Here is a 20,605-nt window from a genome sequence, read left to right on the forward strand (position 1 = left end):
TTGTATTAAACCAAAGCATGCGTTTATCTAGCGATATAGTGCATTATGTGGAATAACGATTTTTTAACAAAAAAAAAAACTCCTTTTTCTCCATTAAAGAAAGAATAAATTACATGACAAAATAATTGTTCTGTTAGTAAAAAATGTGTAATTTAATGACGATAAAGATTAATCTCACTGATTTCGTTACATAGATTAGGTAGATATGAAATAAAATATTTCATGTCACACACAGGCATAAACCTAAAAGGATTGATGTATTTTATGATTACTTCACGACAGTTTACGAATGGTTGTATTACTTAACGGAAAACTCGCAACGTTATTGTAAAGAAATGTGTTACTATTTTAAGGGATTAAAAGATAGGTTATATTTTGATTTAATCATACTCATAGTTCGATCCTTTAGTAGAATCAACCCCAGAGGGTTTTCCCTGTTAGCCCATAATCCTGTATCCGCTTACAAAACGCTGGCAAGGCAAAGAAGAACGTTCATGCAAAAAGCCACCGCAGCCACATTCATCCCCAGGCTGAATGATGACACCTGTGGGAAATGTATTTATGTGTCTCCGTAGTGACGTTGTCGCATAAATTAAAATCGTTGCATCCGCGCGTACAGTTAAAGCGCAGCGCATCGTCCGCTTCCTTCCGGTGGCTGTCCGTTGTACTTTTCCTGCACTTCGTAGCCATCGTGGTTGGGAGCGTGAAATTGAATTCACAACATTTAGCATGGAAATGCAATCCACATCCATCCGTTCGTGCGGGTGCCGGGGGTTTTTGGCGGATATGAAGAATAACGAGCATCCATCGGGGATGGATTTTCGATGACGGATGTAGTGACATTCGCTCCGATACGGAACGTTGCTCCCATAAATGATGAGATCGTGTGCGCTCGTCGACCGCGCTTTTGGGTTGCATTTTTCTTCTTTTGGGTGAAAAAGTTAAAGTAGAAGCGGTTTTGGATTAAGATGAATTGTGACATAGTGCGCTTAGGATAAGGAAAGATTAGCTACTGCTCTACAAAATGGTACATTCGAATCGGTTTTCCAGCCCCTTTTCATGGCCACTGTTTCATTAAATGTTTCAAGAAGTTTTGCTTCGGATTCAGTTTAGTGCCTATTTAAGATATGATGTAAGCATTCCAACTTTATTAATTACGTAGCGGTTTGGTTGACTCCTCCTAACTTCAACTTAAAGCACTTTCAATTGTATAATTATTCGACACATTCTTGACAAAACACAAATGCTAAAAGTACAGTAAAATACTAATTTGTCAGTCTTCAAGGTGTTTTGCCAGACTGACTTTAAATGCTGGTGGATGCAGACATTTTTAATCATATTTCTTGTAGCAATATTTCCCGCCTGATTTCTCGCCCCGGTAATTCCACATCCATCGGTTCAATAGGTTCAATTGTTTCGTAGTTTTGATGCTTAGGCTTCGTTCCAACTGGTATTAGATTTTTTGGCTGGGTGTTATTAAGGGAAAACATAATCTAAACATAAAACAAACACAAATTTAAACTAACATCGTTTATAGAGCAGCGCGAGAAATCAAATTCTTGATGTCAATATTCTCGCTTCTTCCGGTAGGGATTTTTATTGAGATAAAAATCTTGAATTATTTTATTTTAATTATTGTAGTTTTAAGAATGAATGTTTTGAATAATTGTGTTTAGTAATTTTTGAGTCTGACATTTTGTGATGGAAGGTAACTTATGTACGACACGCGTGTCAATGGTAGATTGGCATCGCTAACAACCCAGAGGACTATATTGCGCAACGCCACACGTACACATAACAGAATCAATTTTTTAAAATGTATATTTCATTTAAATTCATTTTAATTAGCTTTCATTTTAAATTAGCTGCGAACTGAACCTTTATTTCTTAATAAAGACGTGAATTTTCAAAAATACTTTGCACTCATCCCGCTTAATTGTCACAAGTACCGGTGGAAAGTATAATTTCCCGTGAATTTCTGTCAATATTTATATGATTTTGAACAAAATGAAGAATGCGCAACCGATTCCAGATCTACCTTAGAACATTCAAGTTCAACTTGAAAGGATTCCAAAAATGGTTCCGATTTACCAGTTAAAATCAAAATCGCATGTATTGTACATGTTATGAATCGTGAGTGTAAGGAACATTTTATAATATGCAACGTATAGTAGAGATGACACACTTTCCTGCCCTTTCCCTATTTCATGAATCATAGCGCTAGAAGTAACCATCCTTTTGTCCACTTAAAAAGAAATAAAACTGTGCTATCACTAACTATCAAGATAATACGACATTTTTCTTTTCAAACGTTTTTAACGTTGCGCACAAAAAAATATTGAAATTGTTTTAGTTTACAAACATTCTGCAGACCTAAAAAACAAATAAAAACCTTAATTTCCATACTGAATCGGCAATCACCATTTGAACCCAATGAAAATATTTTAACGCAAATGTACGAGCCCCTAGGAAAATATCGAAAGCTCCAATCCCTTCGTTAAAAAGATCGGAAAGGACCAAAAAATATGTTTTCCTTCTTTTTCCCCCAGGAGCTCATATTGCAAACAGGTATTCCGATTCCTTTCGTATCTCTGTCCATCTCATCCCACCCGGTGCCAAAACTCAATTCTTCAGTAATACTTCGATAACGAATTCCGGAAACCATCCCAGGTTTCACTTTGATCGCACTTTAGAAACTGCCATCACTGATCCCTTCCCCGCACGTACCAGCCTGGTTGAAAGTTAGCGAAGGAGAAAGGCATAAATTTGATATGCATTCACAGTACAACTTTTGTCCGGTACGTCTAAGCCAATTTTTATCTAGCGCTGCGCTTCGGGGTGAAGGGATTTTTGCTGGAAGTTTATTCGCAAAATCTGTAGAAAGACGGTAGGTAGTTTGTGAAGCTTGTTTAGAACCTTTCGGGAAAAGTGGCTGTATAAACAAAAAGAAAAAAAGGAGAAAAAGGAGAAAAAGGTAAGTGACCCAATTTATGACGCAAAGTAGCACTGCTTTAGGTGAAAGGAAAGAGGCTTTCCATTTTGGAAACTGGTTGAAATCATTAGTCGAGAACCACGCCTTATACGGTTCGGTGTTAGGATGTGCGGAATGTGTGATCCTTTCCTCACATAGTAAATCTTCTCCATTTTCAAAGGTAAACTTCCTTTTCTGCAGCTTCTCTCAACTTTATCTGCAAGGGGTTTTATCATAAGGAAAGAAAATGGTCTGAATGTTTTTCTCCCACTTTCGAGGTGCGAGTTATTTTAATTTCTTACAGCTAACCTTCTATTAGGAGGACATCCGTGAGATAGCTACTTCTTTTAGCGTCCATTATAATTGGAATTTATAAGGGTACAACAGATAACGGCTCCGGATCCAGTGGGGTTTTGGAAACAGGGCGTTGAATTACGACGATGACCGTCGTTCTTACTTTATCACAATCCAGTAACGAAACATAAACATACCGATAAAGTGAAACACGATACTGATTGCTATCGTTTGATGTATGCTTTCATCGAACTAAAGAATTGAAAAGGATGACGATGAATTAACACACTTTTGGAATGATTAATATTCGCTCGATGAGCTTCACCATGGAGCTGGAAAAAAATTTTTTTTTCATCTCATCCTTGCTGTTGCTATAATGTTGTAGGAAAAAATAAAATGAGTCATAATTTTCCATCATTAGCACAATTTTTGATAGTGTGAGGAGCCAGATTTTTCGTAACACTTTACTTTCTAATAATTGGAAAAAAAGCTAGACAAAAAGCATAGTAGTGATTGATTTTCATCATTGGGCAGTTTTTCTTACACTATCCAGAAAGTAATCTTCCTACGCATAAACCACATCGTTTTTCATAGTGTTTTAAACCCCTTGCTGAAGTACGCCCAGATACAGGCAGTGAAACTGGGGAGCAGTTTTGGGTTTCCTTTTTGTTCGAAACGATGAAATTTTGCCCGAAACCTACCTAATGTTTCTCGTCTACCACAACCGTAAAGTTCGCTTGATGTGAGTTAAATTGACTAAATGATGTTTCCATAAAGTAGAACGTTTACTTTCTCTTTTACTCTCTTTTGTTTTTCGCTTTCCTTTGCTGATGAACCGCATTTTCCGACACTGTTTTTGCTGTTTCACTGTTTCACAGCCTGAACAGAAATTTCTCGCCACAACGCACATCGGGCATTTGATTTGTTGTTTAAAAATATTTTTTTGTTACAATCAATTAGATGTTTGATCAGATAAAAGTTATTTACAAAACGTTCAAAATATATAATCTCTATCTTATTTATTTTTTCAGAACAATTTAATTTGACTTAATGTATGAAAAATAGTCTTTTTTATTCGTTTCTTTTTTATTCGGAATTTAATTAAACATATATGATGCATAATTAGGCAATTTTATTACAGGGAGTGCAAATGTTTGGTACACAAATTTTATTAACGATTTTTCAAATATATGCTCCATTCTCCAAAGGTCATGAGGTACTAGGCGCCCCCATTGGTAATTTATGTTTATTTTTATTGTTTTTATAACTGAGTTTTACGTCGTTTGTCGTTTTTTGCCGTTATAGTATTTGCTCAAATGGAAGCTTTATTTTGGTATGTATGACTTTAGACCTCAGATACATCGAGAGTTAAGTAAGTATCGAACATTATTCGTTGTTAAGCTAACAATGTGTGAATGCTCGGCTCGCTCAGCAACATACTCATTTGGAGAAAAGCTAAGATGGAAGTTTTATAAAACTAAAACTTTTTTAATTTTCACGATTCTTTGCCGGATACGTGTTGCTAAGAGTGATTTCTTCATATTTCACATAAGTTTATCGCACATAAAAAAGTAGCTTAAAATATATTTATCTAGTACTTAAACAATGGAAAAACATTCTAATTTATTTCATAGATGACAAATGGTGCAACAGATCAGAATCAATTGAAGTTTTAAGAGAAGAGGTTTGCTGAAAACTGACATTTATTGTACAGAAGAGAATGAAGGTGGAATGCTCTAATATGTTGATTAAATTAATTTAACTTCACTTCGTTGAAAGATTGAAATCTAATTAAGTCCGAGTTGTAAAACCCTGTTTGATGCAGTTTGCCGAAATGCTGAAATTGTCTTTGTGGCTCAAAAATTTTTGTGGGATGATCAACTCCATTCATATCTCAATTCGGATGGAGAATCCCAAAATAGTAGGAGTATATGAACAATAAGTTTAGACTGTGTTAGAGGAAATAGTGATAATTAATAAATCGTGTCATCTGAAGAAATGAACGAGAGTTCTTTTTGGTTTAACGACCTTTAAGGTGATGCCGGCCATTTGACAAAATATTTTAGTACATAAAATTTTAATTTTAACACAATATTTCAAATATTTTACAATCACGTAGGATTTTTGTTACCTATACAAATATGTGTAAACATATTGCATTTGAAAACAATAACATTTACAATAGCTTGAAAACTATTTAAAATCCCGTTTTATTTAGCGCCATCAGGTGAGGAAGTTCAAAGCTAACTGTTTTACATGAATACATGAAACATTTACATGAATTTTACTTTCACAATTCATTCATTCTTCTTCTTCTTCTTTACTTAACGACTTAAGAAATCATTTCTGGCTTACTAAATACACTTACAAGTGTGGTTCCAACAAAAAACAAAATTCTCCCAACATTTGTTTAATCACCTGCTCACAGTATGCTGGATCTCCCGTTTTTTCTTACTAGTGGGTGTTTGCATGATTGTGTCGGTGTATATGAGTTGTTTTTTGGTTTATGCTTGAAAGGATTATGTGATTGAAGTGTTGTTACCTCTTTGTTTGTACGCAACGAACAACACGATGATGATGTTGTTGTTTTTTCTTGTGTGTTTCAGCTACTCCACAAACTCGTGAAATTGAGAAAAAAATATTAGTAGTGTTACGCAACATTGGATTGCCATTTTGAATCAATGTTGATACTTTTTCTTTATTCGCAATAGTATGGTAGCGAAGGTACAACAATTTTGTTAAAAAATATTCATCACACAACACCCCAAGCACGGATGTTATGCAGTTGGACAAAGTTTTTTTTTAAATTCAACCTCAACGAAGAATAACATTTAATACAGCTCTTAATGATGAAATTAAGGACTTTTTTTATAATTTAAGTAAGTGCTTATACGATCCAGATAGGAAATGTAGCAGCTTCATAACATTTTCGACATTTCCACTAAAACAAGTTGGGGACATGAAGGACATCTTCATGTTCTCTACTTGTTTTAGTGTTCTCTTCCCTTTTTGCCATTTAATTATACCACGAGCGCCATGAAGTTAATATTGCTATTTGACAAACATACTAGAATTCACATTAAATACCGGTCTGCCGGTTACCGATGAATGATGCGCTGGTTTGCCAAACGTTGGCAACAACTTCATACCACGGGGCCACGGGTTCAGGGCGAAGCATTCTGTTTTTATCGCTGTAGCATAATTTTCATTAGGTAAACCGGCTTTCCTGTAGTCAATGTTTAATTTACGGTGCCGACAGATGTACCCGGTTTAGCTAGATTTTTCGTTCGTTCTCTTCTTGTTGTTGTAGCGAGAAAATTGAATCGTACTTGAAAACTTGGAGAAATCGTAACTGTTCGAGACCGAAGTGGAATGTAGGCGTCGAAGCTGAATGTGAGAACTGTTCTTGTTTAATTTTCCTGTTGACAGTTGAATTTTGAAAGTTTATTAAACCGAAAGACAAAGTCATACTTTACGGAAGAGACGGAAGGGAAGAGAGAACATAACTCTAGTTTCGGGGAAGAGATTACTAATTTTGATCACCCATTTGTAGAATTGTAAATCAGGCTAACAGAGTCATTTGTGTCGTTTTTATACAGAATACATCGAATAAAAATCTTCCGGCTAATGTGGAAAAGTGATTCCTCTGTCGTATTTTCTTGCGTGACGAGGCCTTAAAGCTTACTGGTTAGCCGGTGGGCGAGAGAAAGCTCTAAGCACCCATCCGTTGACTCAAATACTATTATGTAGACTTAACAAGCTTGCTTGCCGGATTAACTCTGGAAGGGTAAACTAAGCTCTCAGTTGTTGCAGGGATGAGTTCGACCAAGAACACTCCCTTGAATTCGAAAGGGTTTTGCTAGAAAGCAGAAAGGGGTGATTATTCTCGGTTTGCAGCAAAGCACTTGAGAATAATGGAGATCCCCGTCCCGGCTAAAGCTTAGCTGCAGGAAAAAAGGGGAAGTATTTTTTCTGACATTTTTTCCCTTCTCCGACCAATTCCTGTTGAAGATGCGTCCGTGAGAAACAAGTTTAACGCGTTGGGGTTAATAGCTTGAACTTGGTAGTTGCTGGAGTTAGTTGGACAATTTTCCTCGCACTCTTTCTCTCTTTCAATGGCTTGAGATTTGTTTACTGTTTACCCTGTAGCGATGGGAATTTCCACCCCGAATGACAGGCTTTTTTGCCACCTACCACGCGGAAACACGCGGGTGTGTGTTTACCCAAGGTAAACAGTTTAACCCAGTTTCTTCCCGGAACTTTTAGCTGCACCCGAAGGACGCGCAAACAGGACATATGCCAGCATTCGCGTTACACGCGCTTTTGATCAAGTTTTAACCGGCTTAGAGCGGGTTAAACAATGAATGGGACGATGCTTGCTTACCAGGTGACGCAGGGAAAGCGAATGTTCTTTTCTAACGTTACGAGAAAGATTTGCTTATGTTGCATTAGCTGGCGAGTAAGCAGCAGTGTGGACAAGCCATGTACAGTGAAGCTAGTAAAGCAAAATCTCAAAAACACACATCGTTTTTGGTTCAAATGTCTCTACTGCACAGGATATTTCTTAGTTCTAAGTCTAGAGCTAATCTAGATATAATGTCAAAGTTAAACATAAAATAACTTGGTTAATGATTTAAAAGCGTCGAAAAGTGAATAGGAATCTTCAAATGTAAGTGACGACCTGTTTTGGCTTACATTAGCTTCCGGTAGTTGTTACCAAAGTAGATGTCCTTCCCGCTTTTGTTCATAAACAACGAAGAAGAGATATTTAATAAAATCAATCATTGATCTTCTACCAATACAGCGTGTTCCTAGGTCGATCGCAAATTTAATGTGTGTTCTGCTTAGTATTTTGCTGCAATTTATTTAAAGTGGTGATTCCACCTTTAACTAAAATTCCTTTTTCTCTTTTTCATGTACTTGAAATATTAGTAAAAGTATGGATATCCTCACTCTACGTCTGTTTATATTTGTACATAATTATTAATGTGTATTGTACGTCCTAAGCCATATGAAAACAATAAATTTAAATACTAAACTCAATCTACAGTAGACTTAGTAGGGTGACATTGGCACACATTCGTTAATCTTGAAAATACAGAGACGGGAAGCAAAATATATATAGGAAACCAGAGGAAATACAGTTGCAAACAGTGTTTACTAATTGCATCATTCTACAATGCTGAAAGAACAACGCTGTGTTTGATGTAGAAGTCCTTAAAATTCAACATCTGTTTAGGTTCTAAATTTTTAGGGTTTTCTATTCAAATTTATGAGCTTGGAATAATATTTTGATTTTGCTATGAAATGCTATGAAATGAGTGCTTTCAAGATTTCAAATCATTTTAAAAATAACGTAAAATATATGAGTAGAAATTGTGTAATTTATATAACCTGTTTATGTGAATTACAAAATAAGAACAACATAGCCTGCCTACGCGTTTAGTATAGGTATCCAGACTCCATTGTTGTACTAACTATACATTTGATAATTGCGAGATAAATGGAGATAAATTGCTTCTCTCAAATATTAACTTATTTTAAATATCTTCGTTCTTATATTAAATAATACATAATATTACATCTATTAAATAATACAACAAACTAACTTATACGAGAACAAAAAAATAACAATAACGAGAAAAAATCATAAAAAACAAAAGGAAATACTCATAATAAACGATTATAATTACCATTGGTAGATATTAAAAAAAAAAAAAATTGGAATGTACAAATTGAAGAACCTCGAAGAGAGATAACAACTGAATAAGATAAAACTAGTACCCATCAAGTGTGCGTATGTCAGTAGGAATCATTCTACTCAAGAATTCTTTTCGATTTTTTTCAGATTTGAACCAGAGTTATGTTTTTCATAACTATCGTACCCGAAAATTTGCATTTAAAAATATGTTTACTTACCATGTTGCCATTTTATGTACTTGAATAAATAGTTTAAAGATATGTTAGATCTTTTGTTCACAAAACACATGTTTAAAGATTGATTTGGTTAAAATCATTTCTATTTTAAATCGCGTGCATACATTGCAACTAGATAGAGAATTCTTAAATCGCTAGACAATTTACTTCACTTTATAGTATTTACACTAATATCGTGGTTTACACACTTTTACACACCATTTTATTAATAACACACCGTATCAAATCATACAAAATACTAAAATGGAAGACATTTTTATGCTGAACACAAACGGAATAGATCACGGAATTCATGTTCAGTAGCGTTCAATTACTGTTTTGTATTGAAACCAAAGATAAAAAAACGAAGAACTGTTCCCTTAGGAAAATGGATGACGAAGAATTAGAAACTACTGAAACTGAAATACTTCTGCACGAGCTGTATCCATCCGGGAATATCGAATCCGTGACGCTGTAGTCTCCAGAGTAGTATCCGCAGCTGCTGCGAAGACTAGGGAAGGAACCGAAAAAAAGGTTAGGAAAAATGGCTATCAAAATCTATCAACAAAATATGAAGGTATGTTTGTTCGCATGCCGGGAAGGTAACAATGGGCATCTATTTCCAGCTTGGAACTTTTATCCCTTTTGCGTGCGTGTGCCTCCTGGGCTTTGGTGCATTAGATGCCAGCTTAAGGGCAGCTGAGCGGTCGAGAATGGGACAAGTGGGGTGACAATTTCGTTGATTGAATGATCGAAGTGAACAGGGGAGAGGTTACAACAATCGGAACAGTGCAGGTGACGGAATGGTTTGCCCGAAAAACCTACCTGCAGCATGTTGAGTACGTTCTCAAACTCTCCGCTACCGATCTGCTCGAAGAAGAAGGAAAAGTCATTGCTCGTTTCCAGCTTGTCGAAGAAAAGCAGGATTATTTCGTCCTGCGGCAACAGCGCCAATATGTCATCGACTAATCCATTCAATCCTCGAGTGGTGAGATTTACTGCAATCGACACAATACGAGAAAAGCAAAGGGGAAAACGTGTGGGTAAAAATGGAAAACTTTATTTTTTTTATCATTCGCTTCAGGTTTGTTGGGAGTTTCGCAACGATCCCATCGTAGTCGAGGAAACGATGGTATCAACTGTGTTACGTCGATTGGGTGTACTGTGTAAGCGTGTCGGTTGCGGTCCGTACCGACGTTGTTGTGTTCGGTCGCTTGTTAGCGGAACTACTCGATAGCAAACAGTAATTGATTAATAATTTAATTTGCTACACTTGCAACGCCCTTTATCAGTGCATACAGCTGGTTGACCATTTTGTCATACGTTCATGAGCTGCCACACCAACGGTGACTGGTTTTTGTGCGATGTGAGGAGATGAATTACGTTTGCTGCCTGGCAACGTACCACCGGCAAATCGAAATGACCGAAAGCAAAAGCTTCATTAGCTTTTGGCCGTAAGGCGGGCCAGGCTTTGCTACTGCACTGGCAGATTGACGGTACATGTGGTACCAACCTGGGCGGAAAACCGACCTCCGAAATGCAATCGTCACAACTTTCATCAGCGTCACCAAACACAATCAACCAAATTGTCATCAACCAGCGGCCGGTGGGGTTTCTCGATCAGCATGAGCTGGGAATCGTTGTGGTTTTATGTTTATGACAATCAAGCTCCACACTACGTACACCGCTTTTGGGAAATGAGCTTCTACAGTGTCGGATGAAACAATATATTGTTGATCTATACTCATTTTTTAACAAATATGTAACTAGAAAGTTTTAATTATACCATACTAAATAATTATTTAGTGAAAGTATAGAAACCAACACCTTTTTCATGTTCACATTCAAAACAAAATATAAGTATGAATTATTTTTATCACCAGGAAGTTTGAATTAGTAATGTTTATAGGAGCTGATTCAAATTACACATAAAACACAATGTTAGAAAATAGTAAAACCGAATTTCCATTAAATATTTCTTTTTGATGTGATCACATTTCTTTTTAAACAATAAATGCTTTTCATTAGTCATACAAGCCGTCCTAATGGAAATAAAAAAAAAGTTTTTCATCAATACAGCCAGTTCTACATGAATATAAAAAAGACTTTTTTTAAATAAACTTTATTCATTCTTTAGTTGATCTATTGTTATGTTAAGCACTTTTCCAGTTTAATACAAAGGGTAAAACTAACTTTCCTGAGCAATGTTTATTAAACAACATAAATCAACTTAAAACTGTTGACTTAACACTAAAGCGACCATTATATTCAATTTAGCTGGTTCAAAATTTTGAAATGGAAATAATATCTTTTTTTTTTGAAATGGAAATAAAAATAATGTGTGGATTTGATAATTATAAATCTATTGAAATGTTTTTCTTCTGGAAATAAAAAAATCATTCTAGAACTGGAGAATGATTCATTTTATTTTGATTTTTTCAAAGGACCAGTGAAAAAGAAATGGCATGATTTATGACAAATATTCGATTTTAATTTGTTAAATTTTTATACATAATTTTTGGGCTCGTCACTTTAAGCTTTTTTTTATTAAAAAAAAGTTCAACACAGCTGCAACAAATTTAATGACTTTTATAAATTGAATGACGGACAAAGAACAAAAAAAAAACAAAACAAATGGGCCATTCATAAAGTTATTATAACAATGGGCCATTGTTATAAGTTAATTAATTTAAAAAAACACACATATTGAAATACGAGAATAATCAAAACATTTGTGCCTACTTTAAAAAAAAAATTATGTTTACAATTGAAATATTCGCAAGTATTGTAAACTATGAGGACCAAAAAATAATAGCGTAGAATTTGAAACATTCACCGTCAAATATTTATTTTGACTGATCCGATCAAAACGGCACATTGCTAAACCTTCCCTTTTAAGTGTTCCTAATGGGAAATATTTATTAGTGCAAGTGCTTTATCAGCAGACTGCCTTTCGAATGCTAACCTTGTGGCTTATACTGTATCCCATGTTCATTGTTTTTGCCATGTTTCATATAATCGTAATTGTATGGCCAAACTGAAGAACGCGCCCAAACGTATTATTCTCGAAGTACAAGAAAGCCTTGTTCAGAAACTGCTGACACCGAACGGAAGTGAACCGTATTGTGGTTTAGTGGCAGCCGGGAAGTAAGTGGAAAGCTCGCGGGGTTACCATTTGCAAACCATATGCAACACCAAACCATTACATGCAGGTTGTGCCCAAGGTGATCACGGCGACAATCATGCAACCAAGTGCAGGATTAAATCGTAAATAATTTAATTGAATATTATTCCATTCCGAGTTCGGTCCGGTATTTCATAAAGGCACCGTCCCCGTCCGGCAATGGACCATTGGTCCGTTGGACCGGCTTCCGGACGTTTGATTCGATTTCCGACGGCCCGAAGGAAACGATGCCAGAGATGCTAACGACGGAAGTGTCAAATGAAGACGCATTTAAGGTTTTGTTCTTGATTGAATCGGGTGTACAAAATGGACCCATACGCACCAGGGCATGTTCGCGAGTTCACCCATTCAACTTTGGTACGCACGAAACAAGATTATCGTCTTCGAGATTCGGGCATCATGACGGATTGGATGCAATTGTATGTATGCACTTCCGGTGGCAAGGGCGAGACTTTGACGGCGTGAAATCAATTTAAATTGAAATCTGCTTCGTACTGGCAGCACGATGCCCTGTGTGTCTGTGGTTGGCTACCAGGTTGGTAACGTAAAATGGCACTTTCATGGGTGATTGAATAATGAAGTTACTTCTGCTGACTGCCACACAAACGGTCAGTGGATGGGTATGTTTCTCTTTACCAGATTACGGATGCAAGAAGATCTGGAGATAGGAAGACACCTTAGTCTAACATCTTTGTGAAGTAAAGATGCCGGTGTCCAGCATTATGGACGTTTTTGTTGTCTTACCTTATCCTTTCCCTTCGTAATGGTAAGGATACAAAGTTACATTATATTATCTCCAAAGTCAAACTTAATTAAAAGGCTTTTTATCGTACAGCATCAATGTCTTTGATTTAGATAATAGGTATAGGATTGTAATCGGTTGGCAATAAGATAATTGGAATTCACAATGAATTCCAACATTGATATTCATCTTGCTTTTGTCAGATAAGGTTGAACTTTGATACAGAATTGGAACACTTTCCAGGAACTATTCCAATTTTATGTACTGAACGGAGAACAAACAGAATCTAATCCCACACATACACCACACACCATGTAAGTAAGTGGTTTACGGTTGCAAGATAGTTATTCCAATAAATGCAATAACGATTCTTCGTAGAATTTTCCCTTCCCTACTCACACATCCTGACGCTCTCGTCTGGCTCGGCAAAGATGTCATCCGCATCGAAGCGCTTGTTTAACTCGGTCCACACCTTTTCCACGCTGAACCCGATACTGTCCAGATATCGGCGAAAGCTGCGCACCTCACCAAGATTCACTATATCGAGCCGGATCTGGGTGTAGTCCTCGGTGGACACATAATCGAAGGCACTCTCTACCTCGACGTCGTAGTGATAGTAGTACTGCATTAATCGCTGCACATCCTCAAACGGTACCAAATCGATAAAGTCCATCAGATCCTGCTGCAGCTGGTGGCTCGGTTCCTCCTCGATGTGCCGGATGTGGTAGCCAAATATTTGGCCTAGTTCGGCCATCACCATCAACGCTATCAGTGGCCATACAGGCACCGTTGGAACTGTCCTTCGGATCGTACGTTCACTCGCGACACAAACCATGGTTAATATTTCGTTTTGCAAGAAAGACGTACCGTAGTTTGTGGGCTAAGGTAGAAGAAAACGGTAACGAGATACTAAAGCAACAACTGCACCGACAGGATTTGCGAATTAATAAACCACTTCCACGTTGAAACGCTACCGGTACGCTCGAGCACCACAATTGCTAACGCGGGACAAAACGGCACCCCGAAAACTGAGTGCAGGAAAAATAAAGGTTTTTCGAATTCTGAAGAAGATAATAGCGTTCGCTCCCTTAGCGTGGGAAGAATTTCCACCCGGCCAGTTATCCTTGCTGGCAGGCTGGTTTGCCAGCATCAACACCAATTAAAAGCACCTAGTAGGCACACAACTTGCCACCATCGCAAACGGCCATGTTGGAGGTGTCCCAACCGGTCGCAATCAGCACATGAAATCGATTCATTTCCACAAGGCCTTCGGTCGGCTGCTGTTAGGAAACTGGCTGCTATAATCACTATAATCGAGATAACTTTGTTTGCCTTGGCGAAGTGAAAATTGTGCTGCCGTATTTTCCGGACGGTTTTTTCCTTCTTTCTCTTTTTTTTTCTTCACTGGATCTTTGGCTGTTTTATTTGGCGTTTTGTTTGATCACTGCTAATCCCGACGGGCAGAGAAATGCGATCGTACACGTCGGCTTTCTTCGCCGAAATGGGCGCGTACGTTCTATCAGTGCGACTCGCGAGATGAAGTGAACGAACGCGACTACTGATAAGCGACGCTGGAATGCGTTGCTACGTTGATGCTTTTTGAGGATGAAGGCAGACAGTCAGAGGCAGTGTGGTACGGCTGTGCGTCAAGTGCGTTCCGTTGATTGGCGCACTAAATTGAATCAACTGACCGTTTTGGGTGATTTGGGTAAATAAGCCGTTTGAAACTGCGACCTGCAACATACCGGGCAGACTGTGAACCGTCCTGGGTCCGCCGTTTGTTTGATTCGATTATCCAATTTACGATAAGGATCGGCCATTTTTCGCTTTACCGAAGGTTGACTTTCGCGCGGTATCTTCAGTAAAAGTGGATGGGTTTTTTATGTGCTGTTTGCTGAAGGCCGACGAACGGTGATGATGCTTTCATGTTGTTTTTGTTTTGTTCGGAGCTCATTATGTTTCGTCTGCAAACAGGCATCTGAAATGTTGTTATGAGTCATAAAAAGAAAAGCTTCAAAGGCGTTTGGTTTTAATTTTAATATTGCTATAAATTTTTCAAAACGATTGATTACCATTGATGGCAGTTATGTCAAAATCTGGCTCATTAATGGTAATTAAACTAGATTTGAATCTGATATTTTTTTTTATCATTCAATTAACTGAAAGTACAACGAGCAATTGATTTTATTTTTATCTAGATTTAAGAAAATTCTGTAAAGATGCATTGAAATTTAATGATTGAGTTTTAGATGATCATTAACAAAAAAAATGTATTCTTATTGTTACCTTTGTAGATCACTGAATATCACATTATAGGTAATTTTCATGTAATTAGTTACTAACTATTTTGTTATATTATATACAATTCTTTATCACTTAAACCCTTTGAGGTTGCCAATACAGCTAAAGCCGTAATCATGAATTATATATTTTAATTATAAAGTACAATATCTTTCATTTATTGACTTTCGGTAAATGCGGACGACGGATATTTTTAACCAGGATTTGTTTATTTTATTCCACTTCGGAAACATTAGATCATTCAAGAACGATAAAGGGAGCTTAGGAATAGGGCTTCGGTATTAAATTGCTCAGGTAAATATCAGGTTCTTCTTCTTCTAATTCTTGGCTTTTAACGACCTTACAGGTCACGCCGGCCATTTCTGGCTTACTAGACTTATTTTATCACATAGCCGGATAGTCAGTCCTTGCTGCGGGGGAACGGTCCGAATGGGATCTGAACCCGGTCCTGCCGTGCGGACGGGCGCCGTTTATCACATACATCTTATTAATTAAGTTTATCTTATCCTAATTTGATCGATATCAGGTATTTGAATTTAAAATCTGATTGTATTTGGCAAAATAATGTATTTCAACTAATGAATATACGTACATGATTTCTAGTGCGATTCTTATGATACTAACTGTGCACAAACGTAATTGTGTGTAGTAATAATTTTAATTCAGAATTTAATTTTTTAATAATAGAAAAGTATAACAGTAGCTTATTGATTCTTGTGTTTTAGTTTGATTTTTTCAGATATCCTTAAAGCTCTTTAGCCATTATTTTCTATTGTTCCAGGGAATGAGAACTGATAATTAAAAATGAATTTACATTTAATAACTTTATAATTGTTTTACATTTTTAAAGTAAACTAAAATATATTGGAAAAAAATAAAGCAATTTCCGTTTTGTGATTAAAGTAATGATCATTACCTAAAGGTTCGCATTAAAAAGGGGCAAATCTCATTAAACCCATTCACTCCGCATGCAGTAGAGGTGGGCCTGTTGCTGAAATGTCACTTATTCGAAGGGATTTCTTTCCATTTCCACTAATTAATTCTATCCCCTACGAACCCGTTACGAACCGTTTGCCAGATGGTATGTGACACTGCCGTGCTCGACAAGACAGTCAACTTTGGACGAGCCTACAAACGATGCCTTGCCAATGTATGGATATTGAAAGGAAATTGAATTTTCTCCCAATGCAACCGCAATAATCATAACGTCATAATTGAGTATCATCAGCAGCCTGGGGGTGCTGATACGGTGCTGAAGAAGCAGGAAACACACAAAACAACTCAATATGGAAAGCAATGGCCATGTCCATTTCGTTTGCAAAGCAACATGCTACCTTTGTGAAAGGTTTTTCGCCAAAAAAGGGAATGGGCTGAATGTGGAAGTTATTTTAATCCTACAAGCCAAAGCAGTAATTTGAATGTGAAAAAGGTTCGGCTTATTTGCTTGCTAGTTCGTAGGGTAGTTTTACCAACTGTCTGCATTAAACCGGATTGTGGGTTGAGAAACTATTGGTTAATTCTACAATTCTTTCCTGCCTACGTTAGTCTCAGTTGATCAGTGTGGACGGGACAGGCATCTGATGGTCAAACCGGTTCATGTTGTGATGTTTTGCGCTGAGCATAACAACCATATGCAGCTGCCATAACCTTTATTTGGCGCTTGTTCCGCCTGAGACAGCGGTAATATGACCCGATTCGTTCGCCTTATGATTATCGCTATTAATAATTTCTGCCTATAGAGGCAGAGCTGCGTGTAGCACAAATTTTCCACATCTTGGTGGTTGGGTGTATGTGTGAGGTTTTTTTTTAAAAGAACTTTCTGCCATACTACGGCACATTTCCGACAAGCCCGTTAGGGAAAAGTTCATTAAAAATCCCTTTTTTAGACGATGATTTTGCCTTTTCTCCGTATGGTCTTTTTTGTGCAGCTCTCGTGCTAATGGGCTGAAGAACGAAACGATGCTATGGGAGATGTTTTTGAGGCAAACTTTGGAACTCTTGAAATTCGGCGCCACTCCCAGAACAGGACAAGGATCCACCGTAGAACCCAAAAAGGAAGAACGATCACATGCAGACTTTTCCAAACTCGGCTCTCGCTTCCCATTCTTCTACAGCTGCAACCGAAAATAGCCAAAGCATGTTGCTCTGTTGCGTTGTCTAGTGTGTGCCTCGGTACTCGTTAGCATATCGCTTAGGCAACTGGGGCCCGTGTGGCGATACGGTGGAGGCAAAAGTTTAGCAAATGAAATTTTCCACCCAATGCATGGCTGGGCGTATCGGAAAACGCCGAAACGGTACCAAACGTTACCGAGCGTCGCAGCTTCTTCATTATGATCTGTATGGCTAACATTTTCCTTAACAAAATGACAAGCAGCTGTACGGAGGGAAAGAGTGTCGAGCAGATTTTGTTTTCTTTTCATTTGCCTCTGTTTGCTGTGTCGGTGGTACTTTTCTCCACTTTTGGAAAGATCGAATTTTGGAAGATAAAATTTTCGAAATGATATTAACCGAATGGATCCCATTTTGGAGAGAGAAAACGGGCGCTTCATATGGGATAGGCATATTTTACGGTGTAGCAAGATGTGCCTAGGTAGGGAAATCCGTTGAACAGGGTTGCAGATAAAGACGCAGGAACTGTCTTTCAAACCAATCGACAAGCGACACGTTTTCCATTCGATAGCTTACCGCATAAAGTCGGAATGTTTTGTCGTAGGTTTATTTTTTCAATGAAGAAGGCATGCAAATTAGTGACAGGAATCGGTAAAGTTTCATTAGAAGAAAGTGATATCATGTGTTTGGTGTTAAAATTAATTGGACATGCTGTAGAGTTTTGGTGCAGTTTCTAATTAAATTTAATGAAGAGCACACGATTAAAATAAGGGACTTTGATAAAATTACCTTTTAAAAATACCATCATTGCAAAACTAATATAAATATTTTATAAAATGTGTTCAAGGCAAAAATGTTATCGATATCTTTCTATAATAATTTGTGTGATGTATGTTTTAAAGACTTTCCGACTAATTTAAATTGTATAGTTAAATGGAAGATATTAAATTATTTAAAAAAAATACAAATTGTTGTAAATACAAACTGTAAACACAAATACAAATAATATTCTACTTATTCACATACTACAAGTAATCTAATACGTTTGAATCAGCCACATATGTTTAATTGCGTTATGATACAGATTTTTTTATCCTATTAAAAGTCATAAACTACATTTTTTGTTAAAAATCTGTTACATGTTAAGGCGTGTTATTTAATATCGTTTTAATATCGTCAAACTTATGGCGAAAGTACCTAATAATTAACGATAAAACACAGACCCAAGGCGTTTTAGGAGGAAAATTGTTTCTAACTTTTAAGCAAGACTACTTTGGCCTACACTAGCCAGTTTTGGCCTATAGAGTCGAAAGTGCCTCCTGAGAACGTTCGGATCGCATTTTCTGTAACAGAAGGTGGGGTCTTATCTAATTATTTTTATAAGTTTTGAACTAATATTTATCAATTTATTTGTGTAAAATGTAATTATTTACCGACTATGTGTTTTCTAGTGTTTAATTGGTACATAGGGTGACTCGATAGTGAATGTATTAATCGGCACCGATTCCACACGATAGCACTGGGTATCAAATCCCATCCGGACTTTCAACCGGTGGACTGACTATTTGGCTATGTGGAAAAAAATTTTTTTTTATTACGCCTGGTCGTTCTTAACATGCAAATAAAATCTGAATGTGCTGCAGTGTGTGCTTTTCTTAGATAACAAAAAAAATATAAATTTTTGTTTAGACTACATTGAGGGAAGCTAAAAGTAATTGCATATAATCTGCTAACAGCTTCAAAACTATATTTGTACTACATGCAGTATACTAGCATAGGAAAATTTTAGTATTTAAACTTTTGTATTTTTACCTAAAAATATTTTAAATCATCTTTAAACCTTTAAAGGAAATAATATAATTTTAAATACTTTTTTGAAAGCAAAACATACCATAATTTCATTTGCAAAAAATCACTTCAGTTTATTTTATCTTTATTTATAATGAGAAGATTTTAATGAGCTTCTAATGTAACCAGATATCATTAGAGTACCCACAAATAACAACAATATCCTAATATTCAACTCAATCACAAACCACAAAAATGATGCACCCTTCATATATTTCCTTGACAAATATTGCAGTGCACCAAAGTTTGGATATTGAAGATGAAGGAAAAAAACTGTCACGAAACAAAATTCCTGTTGAACTTTTCCAATTTGTATCATTTTAGAAAGGTACGTACATAAAGCAATGGAATCATATTTCTTCCATCATCGTATCATAAATTCCATGCCCGGTTCCATTTAATATCACCGGATCGTGCGGGATCCCTCGCTAAGGGTACGAAAGGAAAACTTGGTTTTTCTGTTGTTGCTTGGTCTACGCATAATGCTCGCATATCAAAAAGTTGGTTACCTTTACGGTGCTGACTTTCGGTTCCGATCTTTCGAAAAGGTTAATGAAGATGCGGCGCTACTTTTGAAGGGATTGGGCGGTTTCGGATTTTGTTTCTTTGCGATTTTTTATTTTTTTCTTCTTTTGCATTCAGCATTTTATTTGCCCCAAGGGTGCACGGTGCCTTTTATTGACGATTTCTTTAAGGCATTGCTAACATTTGGAAATGTTTTTTTTTGTTCTTGTTGGTCGTGCGCTCGTGGTAAAAGCTTCTTCCGTTCGATATGTACCTTCCTGCCGCTAAAACGAATCTGTAGCGCAACAAGCCGTAAAGTGCCTGAAATGTTTGAAGCATTTTTTTTGTTTTTTAGGACTTTTTGCTTGTTGTATTTTGTTTACCTCGTGTCTTCCATCATGTTGGTGGGAAATGTTCCTAAAGTAGGTTCATGTACCGTGCCCACATTCGCAATGGTACACTTTGAAAGGCGCACACAGTGTATGGAAAAAGTGATAGCAATAACGTAATATGATTTTATTTGACGCATTTTTCCGATTGTGTTTCCACAGCGTGTTTTTTCTTCTTCTTTGTTTCTCCTGCAAAATTGCTTACAAAATAAAAGCACCTCAAAAAACCGCGTTAGACACACCCCTGCAAAGGATGTTGCCTTACTTAACACAGCCGTACAACACGTCGTGGATAAGCGATGCCTTTGCAAGTGGTTTTGAGTGTGATGTGGTATATCTAAGGGTAG

General features: G+C 36.9%; 2 protein-coding genes across 2 annotated transcripts in view; both read right to left on the reverse strand.

Annotated features, from left to right (window-relative positions):
* LOC125767626 (semaphorin-2A-like) overlaps positions 1 to 20,605 on the reverse strand; it is a 423,238-nt gene that overhangs the window by 343,944 nt on the left and 58,689 nt on the right. The gene's annotated exons all lie outside the window — the stretch shown is intronic.
* On the reverse strand, positions 9,268 to 14,764 carry LOC125767692 (protein G12-like). The gene is made up of 3 exons (XM_049434519.1): positions 13,507 to 14,764; positions 10,007 to 10,179; positions 9,268 to 9,692 (listed from the first exon to the last, which is right to left on the reverse strand). Exons 1-3 carry the CDS (start codon positions 13,940 to 13,942, stop codon positions 9,585 to 9,587), a joined length of 717 nt encoding a protein of 238 aa, XP_049290476.1. The 5' UTR covers positions 13,943 to 14,764; the 3' UTR covers positions 9,268 to 9,584.

This window comes from Anopheles funestus, chromosome 3RL (assembly GCF_943734845.2).
Source record: "Anopheles funestus chromosome 3RL, idAnoFuneDA-416_04, whole genome shotgun sequence".
Classification (NCBI taxonomy): domain Eukaryota; kingdom Metazoa; phylum Arthropoda; class Insecta; order Diptera; family Culicidae; genus Anopheles; species Anopheles funestus.

What these genes read in the sequence shown, in the direction of transcription:
- LOC125767692 (XM_049434519.1), bottom strand. Translation starts at nt 13,942, where the DNA reads ATGGTTTGTGTCGCGAGTGAACGTACGATCCGAAGGACAGTTCCAACG. An exon ending in AGACGAGAGCGTCAGGATGT is followed by an intron (nt 10,180 to 13,506) that starts GTGAGTAGGGAA and finishes TGTCGATTGCAG; the next exon opens with TAAATCTCACCACTCGAGGA. An exon ending in ACGTACTCAACATGCTGCAG is followed by an intron (nt 9,693 to 10,006) that starts GTAGGTTTTTCG and finishes TTCCTTCCCTAG; the next exon opens with TCTTCGCAGCAGCTGCGGAT.